The sequence below is a fragment of the Trichosurus vulpecula genome, chromosome 3 (genome assembly GCF_011100635.1).
Source record: "Trichosurus vulpecula isolate mTriVul1 chromosome 3, mTriVul1.pri, whole genome shotgun sequence".
Taxonomy (NCBI): Eukaryota; Metazoa; Chordata; class Mammalia; order Diprotodontia; family Phalangeridae; genus Trichosurus; species Trichosurus vulpecula.
In genome coordinates, this window is record NC_050575.1 from 47,912,216 (window position 1) to 47,930,453 (window position 18,238).

At 42.2% G+C, this 18,238-nt stretch overlaps 1 protein-coding gene across 1 annotated transcript in view; it reads right to left on the reverse strand.

Moving 5' to 3' along the window:
• Positions 1-14,880: 14,880 nt before the first annotated feature.
• TEDC1 (tubulin epsilon and delta complex 1) overlaps positions 14,881-18,238 on the reverse strand; it is a 118,932-nt gene continuing 115,574 nt past the window's right edge. The window contains exon 9 of the mRNA XM_036753140.1: positions 14,881-16,290. Within this exon, the coding sequence (XP_036609035.1) occupies positions 15,955-16,290 (336 nt within the window). The 3' untranslated portion in view covers positions 14,881-15,954. The remainder of the gene's footprint in view (positions 16,291-18,238) is intronic.

The window sequence follows — 18,238 nt, forward strand, 5'->3', positions numbered from 1 at the left end:
CCCTTTTCCTTCTGGACCCAATTTTATCCTTTAGCTGGCTCTGATACTTTCCTGATCTAAGGCTCCTAAATCTCTTCCTAATGCCCCTAGAACCAGATTTGGGAGGCTATGTCTTTCCAAAGGAGTTGGGGAGAGGAGGTATAGTAATCTCATCCCCTAAACCATGGACGATGTTATCCAAAACATTTTCTGCCATCTCCCAGATATAGACCTTGTCACCCAGTCCCCTTCCCACAGTCAAGTTCTGACCTAGATACCCATACTCTGCTTTACCCCATTATCTTGGGCCCTGGCTTTCTAGACCCAGATCCGGTTCAGTCCTCCTGCCTGGGGCTCCATCCACAACCCAGACCAGGACTGTCCCTCCCTCTCCGCAATCCCACACACACACTCCCTAGGCCTTTTTACATTTAATTTTTTAAGTACATTTTTCTTACTCCAATAGAATATAAACTCCTTGAGGGGAGAGTCTCAGCTGTGTCTTCAAATTACCAGCGTTTCATACAGTGTTTAGCACCCGGTAGGTGCCTAATAAATGTTCGTTGAATGAATGAATTTATGGATGCTCTTTAAAACAATATTGATAATGTGTCCAATTATTTGACCCCACTCTAATCTATGGATTAATGGAGCTTTTTTATCTTCTTCACCCTATCCAACCCTTCCCTCTTCCTCCCCCAGAGATTCCTGGCCTCTCCATATCCCAGTCCCAGGCAGATATTCTCTATGAGAACTGCTCCCCAACAGTCTACAAAGAAAGAGAGGAGGCCTGATTGACCCTGCCCCACCCCACCCCCCAAGCTCCTGCCCCAATATAATCAGATTGAAGGCTGTGTTCTCCAGTGTGAAGCTCTAGTGATAACCACCCAAATACTGCTTTTTAGGTTCTCAGTCCCCCAACACTACCCCGAAGGCTTCCATACCTCAAAATCCAGGCATCCTCAGTTCCCTCAATCTTTATCCCCAATCACTCCGTCCTCCTCATCTCTGATCGACCCTATTACTCTATACATGGTCCCCTATTCTTGGCCTAATTGCCCTCTCTCCTATTCCCAGACTCCCACCACTACCCACTACTGCTAGTTCTCCTATGTCTGACCCCCATTTCCCTCCATCTTCCTCATCTCTCCTTCATATATGCACACCTCCCCCTCCAGAGAAAGGATATGCAAGGCCTCCGGATAGGAGTAGGGGGAGGGGAGCAGCTAAGCACTCAAGAGGCACAGAGAAGGAGACAGATGTAGTATGGGTCCTCTCCTCTTCGGGCCCAGCTCGAACTGCCAGTGCCTAAACTCACGGATCACTGGCGCCGGAGATGGCCCGAATCACCTCAAACCCTTCCCAGACCCAGGACCACCCTCTCCCCAATCTCATCTCCCTGGTTCCGGCTGCGGCCCACCTCCCTACCAGGCACCACCACTGTCCAGGTGCTGAATCGTCCGTTCTTCTGAGGCTCACGGTTTCTTCCAGGCAGAACACAGAGTGCAGGGGTCCAGGCCTGGACACCCGTCCCCAGTCCCCAGTTCTAGAGTAGGTTTTGCAGCGGCGGAGACTGTGGCTGGAGGGCGGGGGCGGCAGTGGTCGCAACCCTTGCTTGAGCTTGGAATGCGGCTCCTTCCTCCGCCCCTTTCCCTTCTCTTAGCACCTCCCTCTCCCTCCGTCCCCTCCAAGGTGGAGCCCCCTCCCTCTCCCAACTACTACCACCCCCGGCAAACTGCGTTCTCTTCTGCGGAGATAGCCACGCCTACTCTTAGATTGGGGGTGGGGGACTATTGATGGTGGACAAAGAAACGGCCCCAGGGACCAGACGTGGGAGAAATCCCCAAAATCAATTGAGCCCCAAACCTAGGCAACCTGGTACCCTTCCCCCACACCTTCATGCAGTCCCGCCCCTCTGTCCAAGCTGGTTTCTAAGGCGACGCTGGCAGAGATGCTCCCGGGAACTATTTGGATGGGACTGAGGATTCTCTCACCATCTTCCATCCCAAGAAGGCATCCGCTCAGTGGCCCGGGGCACCCTAGCCTCAAGCCTTGGATGAAGATGCAGACACAAGAGACTGAATCTTGGAATTTGTTCACCCACAAGACGTAGGCATACACACACATTTCCTTTCGTAGAAACGCCAGTTACATAAAGTCACGTACATGCAAGTATTAAGTCTGTAGACACAGAGGAAAGAAAGATCTGTAGTTTCCTTACTCTAGAAGCACAAATTGGATGAAGGAGAAAATTATTGGAGGCTTGTCTCCTATTTCAGGGTCCCTTCCAAGATTGCATCTGAGTCCTAAGAAAGATGTCAGATCTACTTCTCAGTCCTTCTATGAATCTGAGGGACTTGCTTCAGAATACATATCACCATACAGGGCACAGCATTCTGAACGTCCAATATTGTATACTTCACAAAAGTCTCAGCTTTGTATGTCACTAAGTCATCCACCCTTGATCATCACACTTCCCATATGGGTCACTGTATATTTCCTGCATCTTCCATTTCACATTACTAGGGTAGAAGTTAGCCCGATGTATCTTAGGGACATCGGGGAGAGGTGGCTGGTGCAGTGGTAGGAGATAAAGCTAAAACTTGACTGGGAACGATCACAAATGCTGGACTAACTTTATGAGAATGGTCTGTGCATATCGTTAAGAGTATACCTTGTGAAAATATATCAAGTAGCCTTCCACAGGCAATGTTGTAGAGAAGACTACCTGAGACAGTTACGTGGTGTAGGGCTTGGAATCAGGGAGATACTAACTAGTTGCATAATCCTGGGCAAGTCACTTAACCTCAATTTCCTCATCTGTTAAGTGGAGATAATAAGAGCATCTACCTCTTGGGTCTGTTGTGAGGATAAGATGGGATAATATATGTAAAGGGCTTTGCAATCCTTAAAGTGCCATACAAATTTTGGCTGTTATTATTTTATCTTCATAAACACCAAAAAGACAGTATGTAGAGAATATGAGATCTTACTGTCTTTGTTGTTTGTTGACTACAAGTGTTTTACTTTTTTAAAGGATGGCAGTGTAGCAGAGTGGATAATGCTCTGGACTTGGAATTTGAATACTGTCTCAGACACTTATTACAAAGCTATATGACCCTAGACAAATCAATTGACTTCTCTGTGACTTAATATCCTCTTCTGTAAAGCTAAGGGGTTGAACTCAATAACAGATCATATTTCTCAGTAGAACGAAACAGAGCCTTAAAGGCTCCAATAATCATATATTAAGATCATATAATATTTGTTGATAGATGCAACCACAAATACTTTCTTCAATGATCACTTGAGTATGAATATCAAGTGAAGCATAAAACAGGGAGATATGTTGACCAAAATGGCTTACCAGTACCAGAAAGTTTGCTCCAAGCAAAGATCAAATGCAAGCATTCCATTTAGATAAGTTTCTCCTGATGCCCCTGTTTGTGGATGGCATGTACTAACTGCATCAAGTCATGCAACATATAGGGCTCCATCAATGAAGTCTTTGGCCACTCAAAAGAGATCATCTGAGCAATTCACATAGGATCATAGGTTTAGAGCTAGAAGGGAACTTAGAAGTTCAATTGTACCTCATTTTACAAAGGAAGAAACTAAGGCCCAGAGAGGAAAAGTGACTTGCCCAAAGTCATGGTATAAGTATACAATCTAGGAGAAAGCCAGGACTTCATGCTCAAGAGCCTCAGAAATAGCACTTCCCCTCAAGCCACTATCCCTGCATCTAGCCTGGGTCCCGAAAGCATCATCCACAGGAGCAACCCTGTGGAGACCCAAGGTTTCCTCAACAGCTACAACTCCTGGAAAAGCAGAAAAGGCCATTGATGACCTTGGCATTGTCAAATGGTTTAATACAAGAATTACATTTTTATCAATGAAAATGTCACTTAAAAAAGATGCATTCTCATCTATCTGGCTACTGTACGCTAACGACCACTGTATCTTTCCAGCAGCCCAACCATTACTACTTACCTTCGAGAGAAATATCATTAGTCATGACATGCATTCTCAGTCATGCCTTCCTTGACCATAATTATTTGTTAGGAGAGTGGGGAGGAGATTTTGAGGGGAGATATTGGGAGAGATATTGGGGGAGAAAGTGCTAGTGCTACTGCTAGTGATTCCTAGATTGCTAGAAGTGCTAGTGCTAGTGATTCCTAAAAAGTAAAACTGCAGAAGAGAACACTGAAAAAAGATTTTTAAAATGCAGAAGAGAAGAGAAAGAGGTTCGGATGGAGATAGGCAAGCAGGATAGCTTCAGAACTAATGTAGTAAATTTGTTACATATGTGTGTGTTTTTAAAAAACAAGTTATACATAATAGAAATTTGCAGTTTCCTATGCAATTCCCTATTATGTTCTTGAATACTGAAATGTTGCCACCTGCAGGGATGGCACTGTGTGTACTGCACTGTGTGTGCTGCCGGAGAGAGTGAAAGAAAAACACGGGCCAGGTGAAAGAGTATAGGACAACTCCGTTTATTGAGCGAAAGCAGTTTATATACTCTATGAAATCAGATAAGTAGACCAAGCATTGCATTGCTTTGTTACTTTACTGGAACATCCTGCCATATGGCTCACATAGCCCATGGGACATGTTGCTACTTAGTTCTATAGATGCTAACTTTATTGAAACATTACTGTTCTTTCCCATGTAGAACAGCTGCAAGGGCAGTTCTGGACCCCGTCCTCTTATCTTTGTATGGTCTTGCCTTGCAGAGACCTTGCCTCAGATGGCCTTGCCTTGCACAGGCCTAGGAGGCTTAAACAAGGTATAGCTGCATCTCCACATGCCATTCTGCACATTCTCAAGGATAGCTGGAATAGGCTCAAGCTTAAACGAAAACCTCGCATGTACCTTTTCTCACCATGGACTATCTCAGAGCTGGCCTTCTACATCTCCCCCTTTTTGATTTTGTAATTTTAAGTGGCTTAAACATAGGGCTCATTATCCTAAGGACACAAGGTAGACAAAAAATAATTATGATCAAAGAATATAAGATAGTATATGGAAAATAGTCAAAATACATTATTAAATAGGTTAAATTTTTGAAAATATCAATAATTGTTTTTGCTACCCCCTCTGGATCAATACCAAGAAGAGGGGCATTTCACTATTTCAGTATTCCAATCAATCTCATTAACCACACATGAATTAAAACATCTTTGTATATACTTCTGACATTGAGCTTGAATTCTTAACCCCCCTAAGGAGTCTACAGATAGATTGGAGAGGGATATAGAAAAAAATATTTATCTTTTTTCATTTAAACTGATTTTTCTTCACATTCATAAGTGTATTATTATTTTGAGAAAGGTTTCATATGCTTCACCAGATTATCTATGGTTAACAGAATCTGCTAAATAATTTTTAGCTGCTCTAACTTTTATTACAGCCCTGGCTCAGTCAGAGACAGGATGACAGGGGAGAAAAATCTTAATGGTTCTAATTTTTTACTCGAGTAAATTTTACTTCTGTGTTCACTCCTTAAAAACTTTTTGAAAGTGAGAACTTTGAATTTCCCAGTCAAAGGTGAGTGGGACTCTGGAAGAGATCCAGTGGCTCCTTGTCCCTTCTCCTCATACTGGGGAACTCAAAGTGTCTCTTTTTCAGATCTATGCATTTTCCGAATTTGCCTTAGTGCCAAATAGTATAATAAATTCCAACTTATCTTACATCAAATTAGGAGTAACACATTTCACTTAAATTTAAGGGAAAAGGTTCCTGCTTCCTTTCTTATCTCTCTCCACATTCCAAATTGGCCAGATTTGGAATGGAGGTAGAAAGAAAGAGTATTTTCCAACAACTTTTCAAAAGTTTCCAAACCTTTTTACTTTCAAAACCTCTATTCACATTGTGCTAAATAGATTATGCCTTCTTTAAACTTTCTACACATCTTCCTCTTTCCTACCTGTTTATTTCTTTCTTGTTATGACCTGACACTTCTCTTATCCTCTTCAACTTGCCTTTTCCATCACATACCTACCGCCCAATCACAATCACACCAAACCACAATAGTTTTCCACAGACCCCCAGGTCATTCTCCTTCCTTCCTCAATGAGTTCTATACATCATTTATAATTTTTCTCTCCCCCCCAACTCCCTTCTTCATACTAGGTGACTTCAAATACATACTGATTCTCCCTCAAACACTAATCATTCCATTCTTCTCCTCCAGGTTCATCCTTTTTGTTCTCCATGACAGGTCAGATATTTCTTTCTGGGACCCAGACCATTTCACCTCCATCTCCTGTGGAAACATAAGCGTATCCTCGACCCTATGTTAATAATCTATGTGGCCCATACCACTTCCCTGTTTTGGGGTCCTTCCACATTACCATTACATTCTTCTCAGATATTTCTTGTTTGCATGTTTTTTGTTGTTTTTCTGCTGGTGTCCTACCTTGACTGTCCACTGTTAAGTAATTTATGGTATATACAGCCATATTTATTTGTCTCCTCAGGGGGACTATTCCACTACCTCCCCCTTTCTTTTGTTTTTTGCAGTAGGGCTTTAATGTCCCTATGCTTTCGTTCCACAATAGCTTGTCCTGTGGGGTTATATGGAATCTCGTATTTGTGCTCTATATTATATTCTATGCAAAATTGTTTGAATGCATTACAGGTGTATGCGGGTCCATTGTATGTCTTTATTATGCAAGGTATGCCTAGAAACATAAAGCATCCCAGCAGGTGATCAATGGCATGTCTGGTGGCTTCTCTGGGTAGTGGAGTAGCAAGTGTGAAAGAAGAGTATGTATCTACAACCATATGGAGATAGTGCAATTTGCCAAACTGAGGGACATGTATGACATCCATTTGCCACAGTTCTAGGTGTCTTGTCCCTCAGGGGTTTATTGAAGTGCTGATAGGTTGTGGCAGAAAGGGTGTGCAATTTGTACAGTTTTTTTACTATATCTCTAGCCTGCTCTCTGGTTTTGTGGAATTGTCTTCTCAACATGTTAGCCTATTGATGAAATTTGGAATGCTCTTGTTTAGCTTCCAGGACATTCAGAATAAGCAAGTTATCTGCAACCTCATTCGCTGCAGTAATTGGCCCTGGAAGGATAGTGTGAGAGGGTATGTGGAGGATATAAACCTTCCCATCTCTGTTCTTAATGATCTCTTGTAATATTTGTGTTATTTCATCTTCTTGGTCCCTTATCTGTGCTGTTTCAATACCAGCAGCAACTCCTACAGCATACTGGCTATCTGAAATGACATTGAGGGGTCCTGAATTTTCTTCTAAAGCTACAATTATAGCATGTACTTCATTTTTCTGTGTGGATTCAAATGGGGTAGAGAAAATTCTCCTTTTATTAATTGATGGTACATAATAGGATGCTTTTCCATTTTTAGCGGAATCAGTGAACACAAGAGGCACCTGGCTAAATGGGTGTCATCACTGCCTGGCAAGTAACTATCCAATGGTGTCTGCTCACAAACCTGCTTAACTTTAGCACCTTTTTATTGATAATTTCTCCCTGATAAATAGATTGGAGTATTTGCCAGTCTTGATTGTTCATGAACAAGTCGTCTAATTGTTCCTTTGTGTAATCCACGTATACTGTTTGTGGTGACTCTCCTGTGAGCTGCACTCCTCTCTTAATTACTCTTCGGGTTAATTGAGCCATCAAGTCGGGATAGGGTGCTATTGATTTTTTTGGGCTGGCTATGTGAAAACACCCATTCTAACATACCTTGATGTTGGTGGAGGCACCCTAGGGGAACCTCCAGTGTTGAAATAATAGTGACAGTATACTTTTGACTAGGATCCCACCTGTTAAGCTGTTTCTCCTGTGTGGCCTGTTCAACACTCTGTAACTGCTTTTCTGCCTCTGGGGTAAGTGTGCTAGGGGAGTTAAGGTCTGGCTCACCCTTTAATGTCATACAAGCTTTTCAACTGATGTGTGGGTACCCCTATTACAGTTCTAATGCAGTTAATGTCTCCAAGTAGCTTCTGAAAATCATTTAGTGTGGATAGCCTATCTCTTCTGAGCTGTATTTTCTGTGTGTGTATATAAGAGTACGGTGAGTGTTTTTGCACTTTTTCTGGGGCAATCACTAAGTTCCATTGAGTCAGTTCTGCTTCTGTGTCTGCTAATATCTGAATTAATATTTGGGGATTTGGGTATGAACAGAGGATATCATCCATGTAATGTATTATGTATGCCTCCGGGTATCTTTTCCTAATGGGTTGAATGGCACATGAGACATGACTGACACATAGTAGGGCTATTTTTCATTCCCTGAGGTAATACTTTCCATTGGTATCTTTCATAAGGCTCCTTTAAGTTAATCTGTAGCACTGAGAAGGCAAAATATTTACAATCCTGAGGCTGAAGGGGGATAGTACAAAAACAATCCTTTAAGTCTATGACCCACATGGGCCGTTCCCAAGGGATCATGGCTGGTGATGGTAACCTTGGTTGAAGGGCCCCCATGGTTTCCATGGCTTCATTCACCTTCCTTAAATCAGTTAACATTTTCCACTTTCCCAATTTCTTTTTTATTATAAACACTGGTGAGTTATATGAGCTATTGGATGGTTCTAGGTGTCCTTTGTTCATTTGTTCTTTTATGATTTCGTATAGGGCTGCCATCTTTTCTTTGTTTATGGGCCACTGCTCTGCCCGTATTGGTTCTGTATTCTTCCAGGTTATTGGGTTGGCACACTGGTATGGGGGCAGCCCTTGTTTTGCAGTGACCCCAATTAAAAATGTGACTGTATAGTGACCTTCATTTGTTGTAGGAGATACCCCTACCCATAATGCCATTGGGAGGAAGTGTATTGGCAGTTAAAATGGGCTCTTAGCACTTAATTCAACCAAGTGCCCTTGAAGAGTTTGGCCTTTATTTCCTTGATTAAATTAGGAGTCCTTGATGACCTCCTTGCCTCAAGGGAAAGCCTGTGACATGTTTGTGACATCAGAGGCTTTTAGACCACGTGGGTTTAAGTCGCCTCTTTGTGACTATTTTAGGTCACGTGGGTGACCCTGCAAAGATATAAAGCCAGAGGTTGGCTTTCTTTTTTTCCGCAGCTCTGACTCAGAGCAGTGGTGGCATGCACGACTCTGGGCCAGCCGTTGTTATGAGCTCCCCAGCTGAACTCAGATGTTGGTAACTATGAATTGTATTTGGTCTGTCTGTAGATGTTTGTAATTTGTTTGTACTTGCTCTGAAGTTCAAGGTGCTGGCTTTTTCCCCTGAACTAAGCGAATGGTATTTGTATGCTGAATTAAAGTAAGCTTGTTAACCCCTTAATGTTGCTTTCCTTAGTAAAGCTGATCAAAAGAACCTGGGCTTGCAGCATTGTGTGAGCTGCTAGCCCCCACAGCAGCTGCTAGCCAGATTGTTGAAACAGGGAGTCAAGGACATATGATTTTATTTGTCCTCTACATCCCTCACACTCCCATGACAGCTATCTAGCACTTAGATGGGGTGACTCCCTGTCCCAATTCCCCAAATAGATGTTTCACTGGTGGTCAACAGCCATTCCGGTGGCCACTGGGTGGTGTTGATAACAGTTCTATCTGCCCCTGTGTCTATAATGCCTTGAATTGTTTTCCCTTGAATGTTTATATTGATCATAGGTCTAAGCATGCTGACCTGCTGGGCCCAATAAGTACTATCCTCTGACACCTTCTTGGTCTGGATTGGGTATAATATAGTGGCTGTTGCTACAATGTCCCCTTTCTCAATTTTTATATCCTGAGTCTCTGTTGTGAATGCTGTGATTGTTTGAGCCTCCTTCCCTTTTTTAATTATTTTAGGTACTATACTGATATCTGTAAATTCTGATATAGGGACAGGAAGGATGAGTGGATCCCATTATGTGGTATATGGGGAATTTTTTCTACCTCTATCTCTGTATTTCCTTCTGTCACTCTGATGTATGTTTGCCGGGCAGCCTTCATTGGTAGGGTGGCTACTCGGAATTCCCCTGTTGCCACTGGCTCTGGGGCCAAAGGGGATACATGGACAACACCCCTATTGTTTGAGCTGGGCCCTGGGCTGGGCCCCAGGGGAACTTTCCCGATGGGCATTCAGATGCCCAGTGGTACCCCTTTTTGCATTTTGGAGAGGGGGCCTTGGGTCTGGTTCCATACCCGTGTGACCCAGAGGGCCTGTTGTTGGCTCCCTGGTTACTGCAGTCTGCCTTGAAATGCCCTTCTTTACCACAGCGGAAGCACCTCTTCCCCTTTTTGTAATCTCTCCTGTCCTGTACGGACACCCCTGCAAACTTTTCTGCAAGCATGTCTATGTAGAAAGTCTGCGATCCCACTTTAGCACATCTCCTTACCATCTCCTCTACAGAGCAGTCTCTAGAGAGTGTTGCTAATGCTTTCTTACAATCTGCATTGCAATTTTCATGTGCAATCTTCTGCAGTATGATGCTCGCGGCTTCCCCAGTACCTACTGATCTAAAAACTTCCATTTGGAGTCTGGCTAGGAAGTCTGAGAATGACTCTGTCGTTCCTTGTACAATTCTTGTGAATGATTGCCCCTTTTCCTGTTTCCCAGGCAGACTGCTCCAGGCTTTTCAGGCACACTGTGAAATTTGCTGATATACCCCTAAAGTGTAACCTAATTGCCTTTCTACCATGGAATTCACCCCTACTCCTGCTAACTGATCATATATAGCTCCTGCCGCCCCTTGATGCTCTAAACTCCAAAGGGCTTGTGCTTGGCAGTTAAAATTATACTCAGTCTGCCAGAGGATAAAATCTCCTGGCTCCAAGCATAGTTTTGCAATTTGTATCCAATCAAAGGGTGTTAACACTGTACTCCCCAGGTTGTCCAGCAGGGTGTTGATGTAAGGAGATGTGAGACCATACTCAGAGGCCCCCTTTTTTAATTCTTTTATCATTGCCAACCTCACCAGCTGGTATGACCTGCGAGGGTCATTGCGATTGTTGGGATTGGGAGTTTCAATTACAGGGCAGCACAACAGGTTTCCTAGAAATTCTGTCATATCCTCCTTATCCTTATGGGACTGTTCAAAAGCCTTTTGCACATATGATTTTGTAGTCCGTGGTGGCATGAGGCATATCTGACTATAAGTGGGGCAGGAGGGCACAAGACTGTGTGCTTCTGAATGGTAGAGGGGTCTCTCCAGTTCCTTTCCTTCCTCCTCTATCTCTATCTCCTCTCTTATATCTTTAAAATCAGTTTGGGCACTCTGTTCAAAGCTTCTAGTTTCTCTGAGTTCTTGTGGAGGGATCAAGTATATCTTAATGATGTTATATAGTGAAAAAGCTTCTATCGGGAAACTGTCAGGGCCGACTGCGGCATAGTATTCATTTATCTGTTCCCCCGCTACTTTCCATTTCTTTGGGTCTACGGTCCCCTCCTTGATGAACCATGGGGAACATATGTATTCTACATCTAAAAATTTTTTTATCTGCTTAGAAGTGCAATAGAGCCCTTTTTCCTTCATAAGTTGCTTTAGGACTTTGGTGTATGCTTCCTGGTCCTGGCCCTTTAATTGTTTTTGCAAATCCTGTCCCATGTTGGTTGTTTAGGACAATTCTTGGGCAGTTTTCACTCCATGCGTAAGCCTGACTACTGCTGAGCTGAACTGCTCAGGCAAAAGTGAAACTAAAAACTCCTGCTGCTTAAAAGCAAAAGTCAAGCTCCACTTTCTGATCGCACCAGCAATCAGCTCTCTAAGCCTTCCCTTACCTTGTCAGCTGGAGCTCCCTTCCTAAGGGGCCATTCTTCACCAAAAGACTAGTCCATGTCCGGAAAACATACGCTCCTTGTTCAGGCGCCAGGTGCTGTGGGTGGCCAGCATCCATGGGGCTGGTTTGGTGAGACGGTGAAACTGAGACACGGGTCAGGCAGGATGCAAGCAAGCAATCCGTTTATTCAAAGGACCATACAGACTTTTTATAGCAAAAAACCACATAGCCTGCCAACAGCCTCCGGCCTTTGTTCCCTATTTCTCATCTGCACGTTCTGTGTGCTTTGGGCTACTTCCTTATTTCTCAGGACTCTGTCTTTAGGTACATCAAGTCACAGGATCAGACAGAGAACATTTCTTGAGCAATGTTTGAGCATGACCTTTATGAGAATAGCACATCTTGCCCTTTCTCTCGGGTCACACTCTGCTCATGTCCTCTACAGTATTATAGACAAGTATTTGGAATGACACTGAATGATGTTTTGTTTTGTTGCAAATATGTTTTAGTTAGCTGACTGATTGGATCACAATGTATAATACTTCTATTTTTTCCAGGATCCATGGCCATTTAATTTGGATTTTTGTTAGGCCATGGACCCTGAAAGGGGTGGAGTGTAATATTAATTAAGGTGGGACCTTTTAACTGCTTTAGAATGCTAAATTAATTGTCTTTGATTGAGCCTTACTAGGTACAAAGCCCCAGGCCCAAACCCCTATCTACTAGGTGTGAAGCCCTCAGGGCCCTAAGGGGAGTAGCTAAGACCAGAGTCAAGATTGGGCACCTAAGTTCTGGTCACTCAGATGACAACTGATGACGTCCAAAGACTGTTTAAAAAGACAGAACAGAGCTATTTGCTTGAGGCTCTCACTCATGGAGGAGTGTTGGCATGGGACTCTGGGCAGCCACTCTAAGAGCCTCTCGGCTCATCAACCGAGATGTTGATGGTTTCTTGTTAACTATGAATTGTATTTGGTCTGTTTATAATGTATGTTTGCAATTTGTATTTGCTTTGAAGTTCAGGCTGCTGGCTTTTCCTCTTGAACTAAGTGAGTTTATATGTATATGTTGGATTGAAATAAGATTGTTAACCCCTTAACACTACTTTTCTTAGTAAAGAAGATCAAAAGAACTTGTGCTGGCAGCGTTCATGTTGTTGGGCTTGTGTTGGTCTTTCATCCCTACAACAGCTGCTAGCTGAATTGTTGCAACACTGAGTGAAGAAAATGAAAAAAACAAGAGTGAAGAAAATAGTCACACTCAGGGTGCACTAAGAGAAAACATAGCCCCACATTTCTAGTCTAAGAGGAGAAACTCTCCTCCACACAAGGAGTCTCAAATCTGAATGAAGGGCAGTCTTTGCCTGGAGTTGATGTGAGTGTGACAGAAGAGAAGGCAAAACTGTGAGTCACCAGTACATCAAGCAGGTGGGGAGGCCTCCCAGCTACATCCCTAGAAGACAGATGCCCTTTTGTCTTGGCTGAACTGAGCTAGGGGAAAAAAAAAATCATCTGTCTATTCTAGGCATCCTCCCCACTAATGCCGTGGATTATTCCCCTGAATTCTTTGGGAACCTTTGGCTCTTTTTCCATTTCCTTCATAAAATAAGTAGACTTGCTAGTGAGCCCCTTGTCTCTGCATGGTCAGGGAGCAGAGTCATAGGACCATGTTTCTCCCACTTCACCCATGAACCCTACATTACAGTTCTGCTACTTAGGACCTATTTGACTTGACTTGACTCTCCTCCCTGACCACATATTCCCAACACTTAACAGTATCTGGCACATTTTAGGTGCTTAATAAATGTTGTACTGACTTACTCTTTGGACCTCAGTTTCCTTATCTATAAAACTGTGGTCTGTACTAGATGAGCTGTAAGTTTCTTTCCAGGTCTAGAATCCTATGAATTCCAAGAGAGATGTTAAGAGTGCCTAGCTGACCTCAATGAGTACAATAATCAGACTCAAACAAGCTCTTTTTTCAGGGCGTGAAAAGAACTGGGAAAGATATCGTAAAATGACCGCTAGACTGACTCTCTCTTCACTATATCATGTTTTCTGTCATTTGTTAGTTATCATTATTATCATTAGGTTATTTTCAATGATCTTTAAAAAGCTGTAGAAAACAGAAGGTTTAAAGAACTAAAGATGGGCAAAGAAGCTTCTATTTTCAGAAAAAAAAAAAGGAATTGAATTCTTCCAACTGTCAGCAAATTTGACTTTGGTGTCTTATAAAGTAACATAGTTTAGTGGAATTAGCACTGAGCCTGATATGAGAACTGAATTTGAATTTAGGTTCTAATACCTTCTAGCTATGTGACCAGGAGAAAGTAATTTAACCTCTTTGAGGCTCAGACTATAAAATAGGGTTAATAACACTACCTATCTCATGGCTATTATTATTTCTAGCAAAATTCTAGAATAAATTACTAAAAGGATGGATTGTTAGCATTTAAGGAAACAGTGATCACTACAAATCATGGGTTTATCAAGAAAAAAATATGCCAACGTAACTTCATTTCCTGACAAACTCATAGATGGCTAGATTAGGTGAATGGAATAGATGTGTTATATTAAGGTTTTAGCAATACATATGACAAAAATCTCTCCTGATACCTTGCATGAAGCTTTGATCAATGAATCACAAGTATTTATTGCCTATTGTGAGCCAGGAACTTTGATAGATAATGAAGTCCAGGAGCACAATCACACAAGCAATACTGTCTGGCTGATTCCTTGGTGTGAAAGACAGTCAGGTATTCACACGTCATGCTCCCAGTCTCTGATGTTTTCCTGACCACACTCCATGTGTACCTCCCCACTAACCTTGGACCTTCTGCCCTCAGAATTAGTTCATGATTCCCTGTGGATTATTTGCTTTTGTGAAGCTTAGCTTTAACCTTGACCTAGTTTTCTGTTTACCCCTTGGATTCAATTTGAACTATGTCCTACTCACACCTCTTTGACCTATATACTGAAGCTAATTTCTGGCACTCAGTAGGCCCCTTCCTGGTTGTATCCTAATATCTCCTGACAAGATAGTTAAGTGGCCCTGGAACTGGCTGAATGACGGGACCCAACAAATTGTAATTAACATCAAACTGTAGTTAGTTTAGAATTTCCCAGGGCCTATGCTTTATCCTGTTCTATTCAATTTGTCTACCAATTATTAAAGTGAAATCAATCCAATTCAACAAACATTTATTAAGTACCAAAAACATTTCAGGAACTGAGAAGGCAAATCTAAAAATTACAATTTTTGTAATTGTTCTCAAGGAGCTCTCAAGGAGCTTACAGTCTACAGGAGGGTGGGGAGGAAGAGAGAGATAGAAAGATAAGATAGAGATATAACACAAGGTAGGAAGTGATAGGGGACACAAAGGAGAGATCCAAAAGGTACCCTAAAAATAAAGAGAATACTTTAGTTAGAGGAGGGGGAGCTTTGAGGTTCTGAGCTGAGCCTTGAAAGAAAATCAGACTCTTGAAGATGGAGATGAGGAAATAGTGCATTCCAGGGATAGGGGAACAGCTTATGCGAATATATGAGGTGGGACTGGAGAAGAGAAATCAAACTTTGCACATGGGGACAACTTCTGGCTGCAGCATAAACTACATTAAAGGGAGTAATATGAAATAAGGCTAGAAAAGTAGTTTAGAACTATATTGTGGAGGGCCTTAAATGCCAGGTATAATGCAAGGAAGGGACATAGTTCTGATACATTCTGCCCAAGTCAAACCAACATCGGAAGTATTCTGATTTTAGGAATGTTGTAGACAAAATGAAGCAAGTCCAAAAAGTGACAAGGATGCAGAAGCAACTCAATTCTTGAAAACCAATACACAAGGATAAATTGAAGGAATTAGGTATGCTTAGCAGCGAGAAGAAGTCTCAGAGAGAGCAGGATCATGTCTACAAATACCTAAAGGGCCATCATAGGGATGAAGTATTAGAATTATTTGTCTGGCCCTAAAGGATAGAACTAGCACTAATGGGTAGAAGTAATGGGTATGCAGAACTCCTAGACTGGAGATCCTTCAGTGGAGGGTGGATTACCACTTGCTTGGGAAGTTGTAGACAAAGAGGTGGTCTGGGAGGGAAGCACAAGGAGACAGAGGTAACTACAAAAGAAGTAATAGGGGACTGGCTAGAGATAGCACTGGTCTGGTCTGAATTCTAGCCCATATTTCGGGTTTAATTCTTCCCTCCACAATCACGATTATGAACTGGCACAACATCTGGAAAAGAGTAAAATTTCATACATGAGGCCTTCTTTTCACCGCCTGAGATATGGTGGAAGGATCCAGATCACCCCCTCCAGTCCATGTGCCAGACTGGCCAGTTCTTGTTGACATTCCTCCTGTAACCTTCTGAATGTTTTCTTGAGGCTAGCTTCCTCCCTCCTCAGTACCTGGATTAGTTTGGTCACTTGGTGGGTCCCACTACTGCTAGGCTCTCCAGTCTTTCTAAACACAAGTCTCTGCAGCCCACAGGACCAGCTCATGACTCCACAGTCTTGCTCCAGAGCTGCCAGATTACACCCCACAGCTTCCTGGATTTCCTTCATCATAACAGTGCTTAGTTCTGGCAGTCTCTGGGAACACCTGCTGACCTGCAAAAATAATGAAGCCATCACAGTCAGGTCCATTGGCAGCATACATCATTAGGCAGATTCAGAACCATCTCAACTAGCAGGGGAACCTAACTGCAGAAACGGATACAGAAAGTCAGCTATTTAGGCACATCCTCAATGGCTAGAATTGAGCTCTAAAATCACCAAGATTTCACTAGTGTCATGACTTCAGTTTACCAAGACATTTTACCCATGGGGGGAGAGGAGGAGTCACTCTCTAACTAAGAGTAATAATAATAGCTAACATTTATATAGTGCTTACTATGTGCTATACTCTATACTAGGTAATTTACAATTATTATATTATTTGATATCTACAACAACCCTGCAAGTAGATGCTATTAATGTCCCCATTTTTCAGAAAAGGAAACTAAGGCAAAGAGCTAGTAAGAATCTGAGGCCACATTTAAACTCAGGTCTTCTTGACATGAGGCCCAGTGTTCTAACCACTGCATCATCTAACTTCTTCTAAATGAGATACCTGTATGTGAAAGTCATGTGATCAGTTGGCTTACAACAAAATGCAATGAATATTAATTTAAAATTTTGAAACAAAATCCTTTCAAAAAGACTACAATGATTTATTTAAGAAATCATTCCTTATGACCAAGTTGGATTCATGCCAGGGCTACAGGGATGGTTTAACCCTAGGAAAACAATGAATATATTCCCAAACCAGCAGAAAAAGTCTCTGACAAAGTACAACATTCATTTATGTTAAAAACTCTGTAACATTGAGAGAAATTATTATTTTCTATTATATTAAGAATTTATTATTGATTTGGATCTATTTCCTCATTCAGGAACCAGGCCTGGTAGGTCAATCAGCCCAAAGGGCATGGCTAATAGAGGGGATTGCCCTAATCTCAGAGTAGATGCTCCTCAATCTTGGGCAGGACCCCACCCAACTAAGAGACCTTACTTCTGTTTGGAGTGGAAACAGAATCTAATCTATGTAAATTCTTGCCCTGAGGGAATAATCCCATGTCTTGCACCCCTCCAATAGAGTTTAGGGTGACCCAGTTCATGAAAAAGAAAACCAACCAAAGTAGAGATGCAGTCTCTTGTCCAGATTGCTGGAGGCAGCTGAGTCTCAAGATAGAGCCACATTCTCAGCAGCACCTCCTCACCTATAGGTCCATAAAATCAGGGTTGATTTCTCCTGTCAAGGACATTACCTTTCCAAAAAATATTTAAGGTATCGATGTCTCCATTCAGTGTTTTTGGTTATCACGAGAAACCACTGATGGTCAGTTTATTGATTATTAGCTAGCTTAATTAATAAATTATTAATGATCCAGAAACTGTCAGGATTTTTCATTGCTCAGAGTTTGGCGACCACAGAAGAGACTAGAGCTCTGCATCCCAGATTCTTACCAGAAAAATCAGAAAATGGATCTTTTGGGGCCCAAGTGGAAAGGCTTTAAGGGCTCCCTAAGAAGGAATAATACAGAAAGAGAGAGGGGTAAGGGCTGTGGATCTCAAAGACAGATTTTCTTTTTTCCTGACCCCAAGATCCCAGCCTTTCTCTATGGGTTCCCTTCACCAATTTTATAAACTGAATAACTAATCATTCTATGGATGAGTTATCAAACAGAAATTTAACAAGTGCTAACTGAAACTGAGCGTGGAAATTTGTCCACAATTGTTAGGACTCTGGCTATGATTTGACTTTCTGCCTATTACCAGCACTTAGATCTTCTCTGGGTAAGTTTATATGATACATGTGTATTTTAAGCTTTTTAATTTTTACTCTCAACAGTGGAAGATATTGAAAGAGATCTTCTCAAGTCGGCTACAAGATAAATGAGATAATTTGTGCACACAAAATTTTTTGGGGGGCTTCCTGGGAAACTGGATATTTGGGGAACATCCGCCCATGTATTTCCATCTATTATACTAAACAGCGTGCTGCAAAAATTTCTTG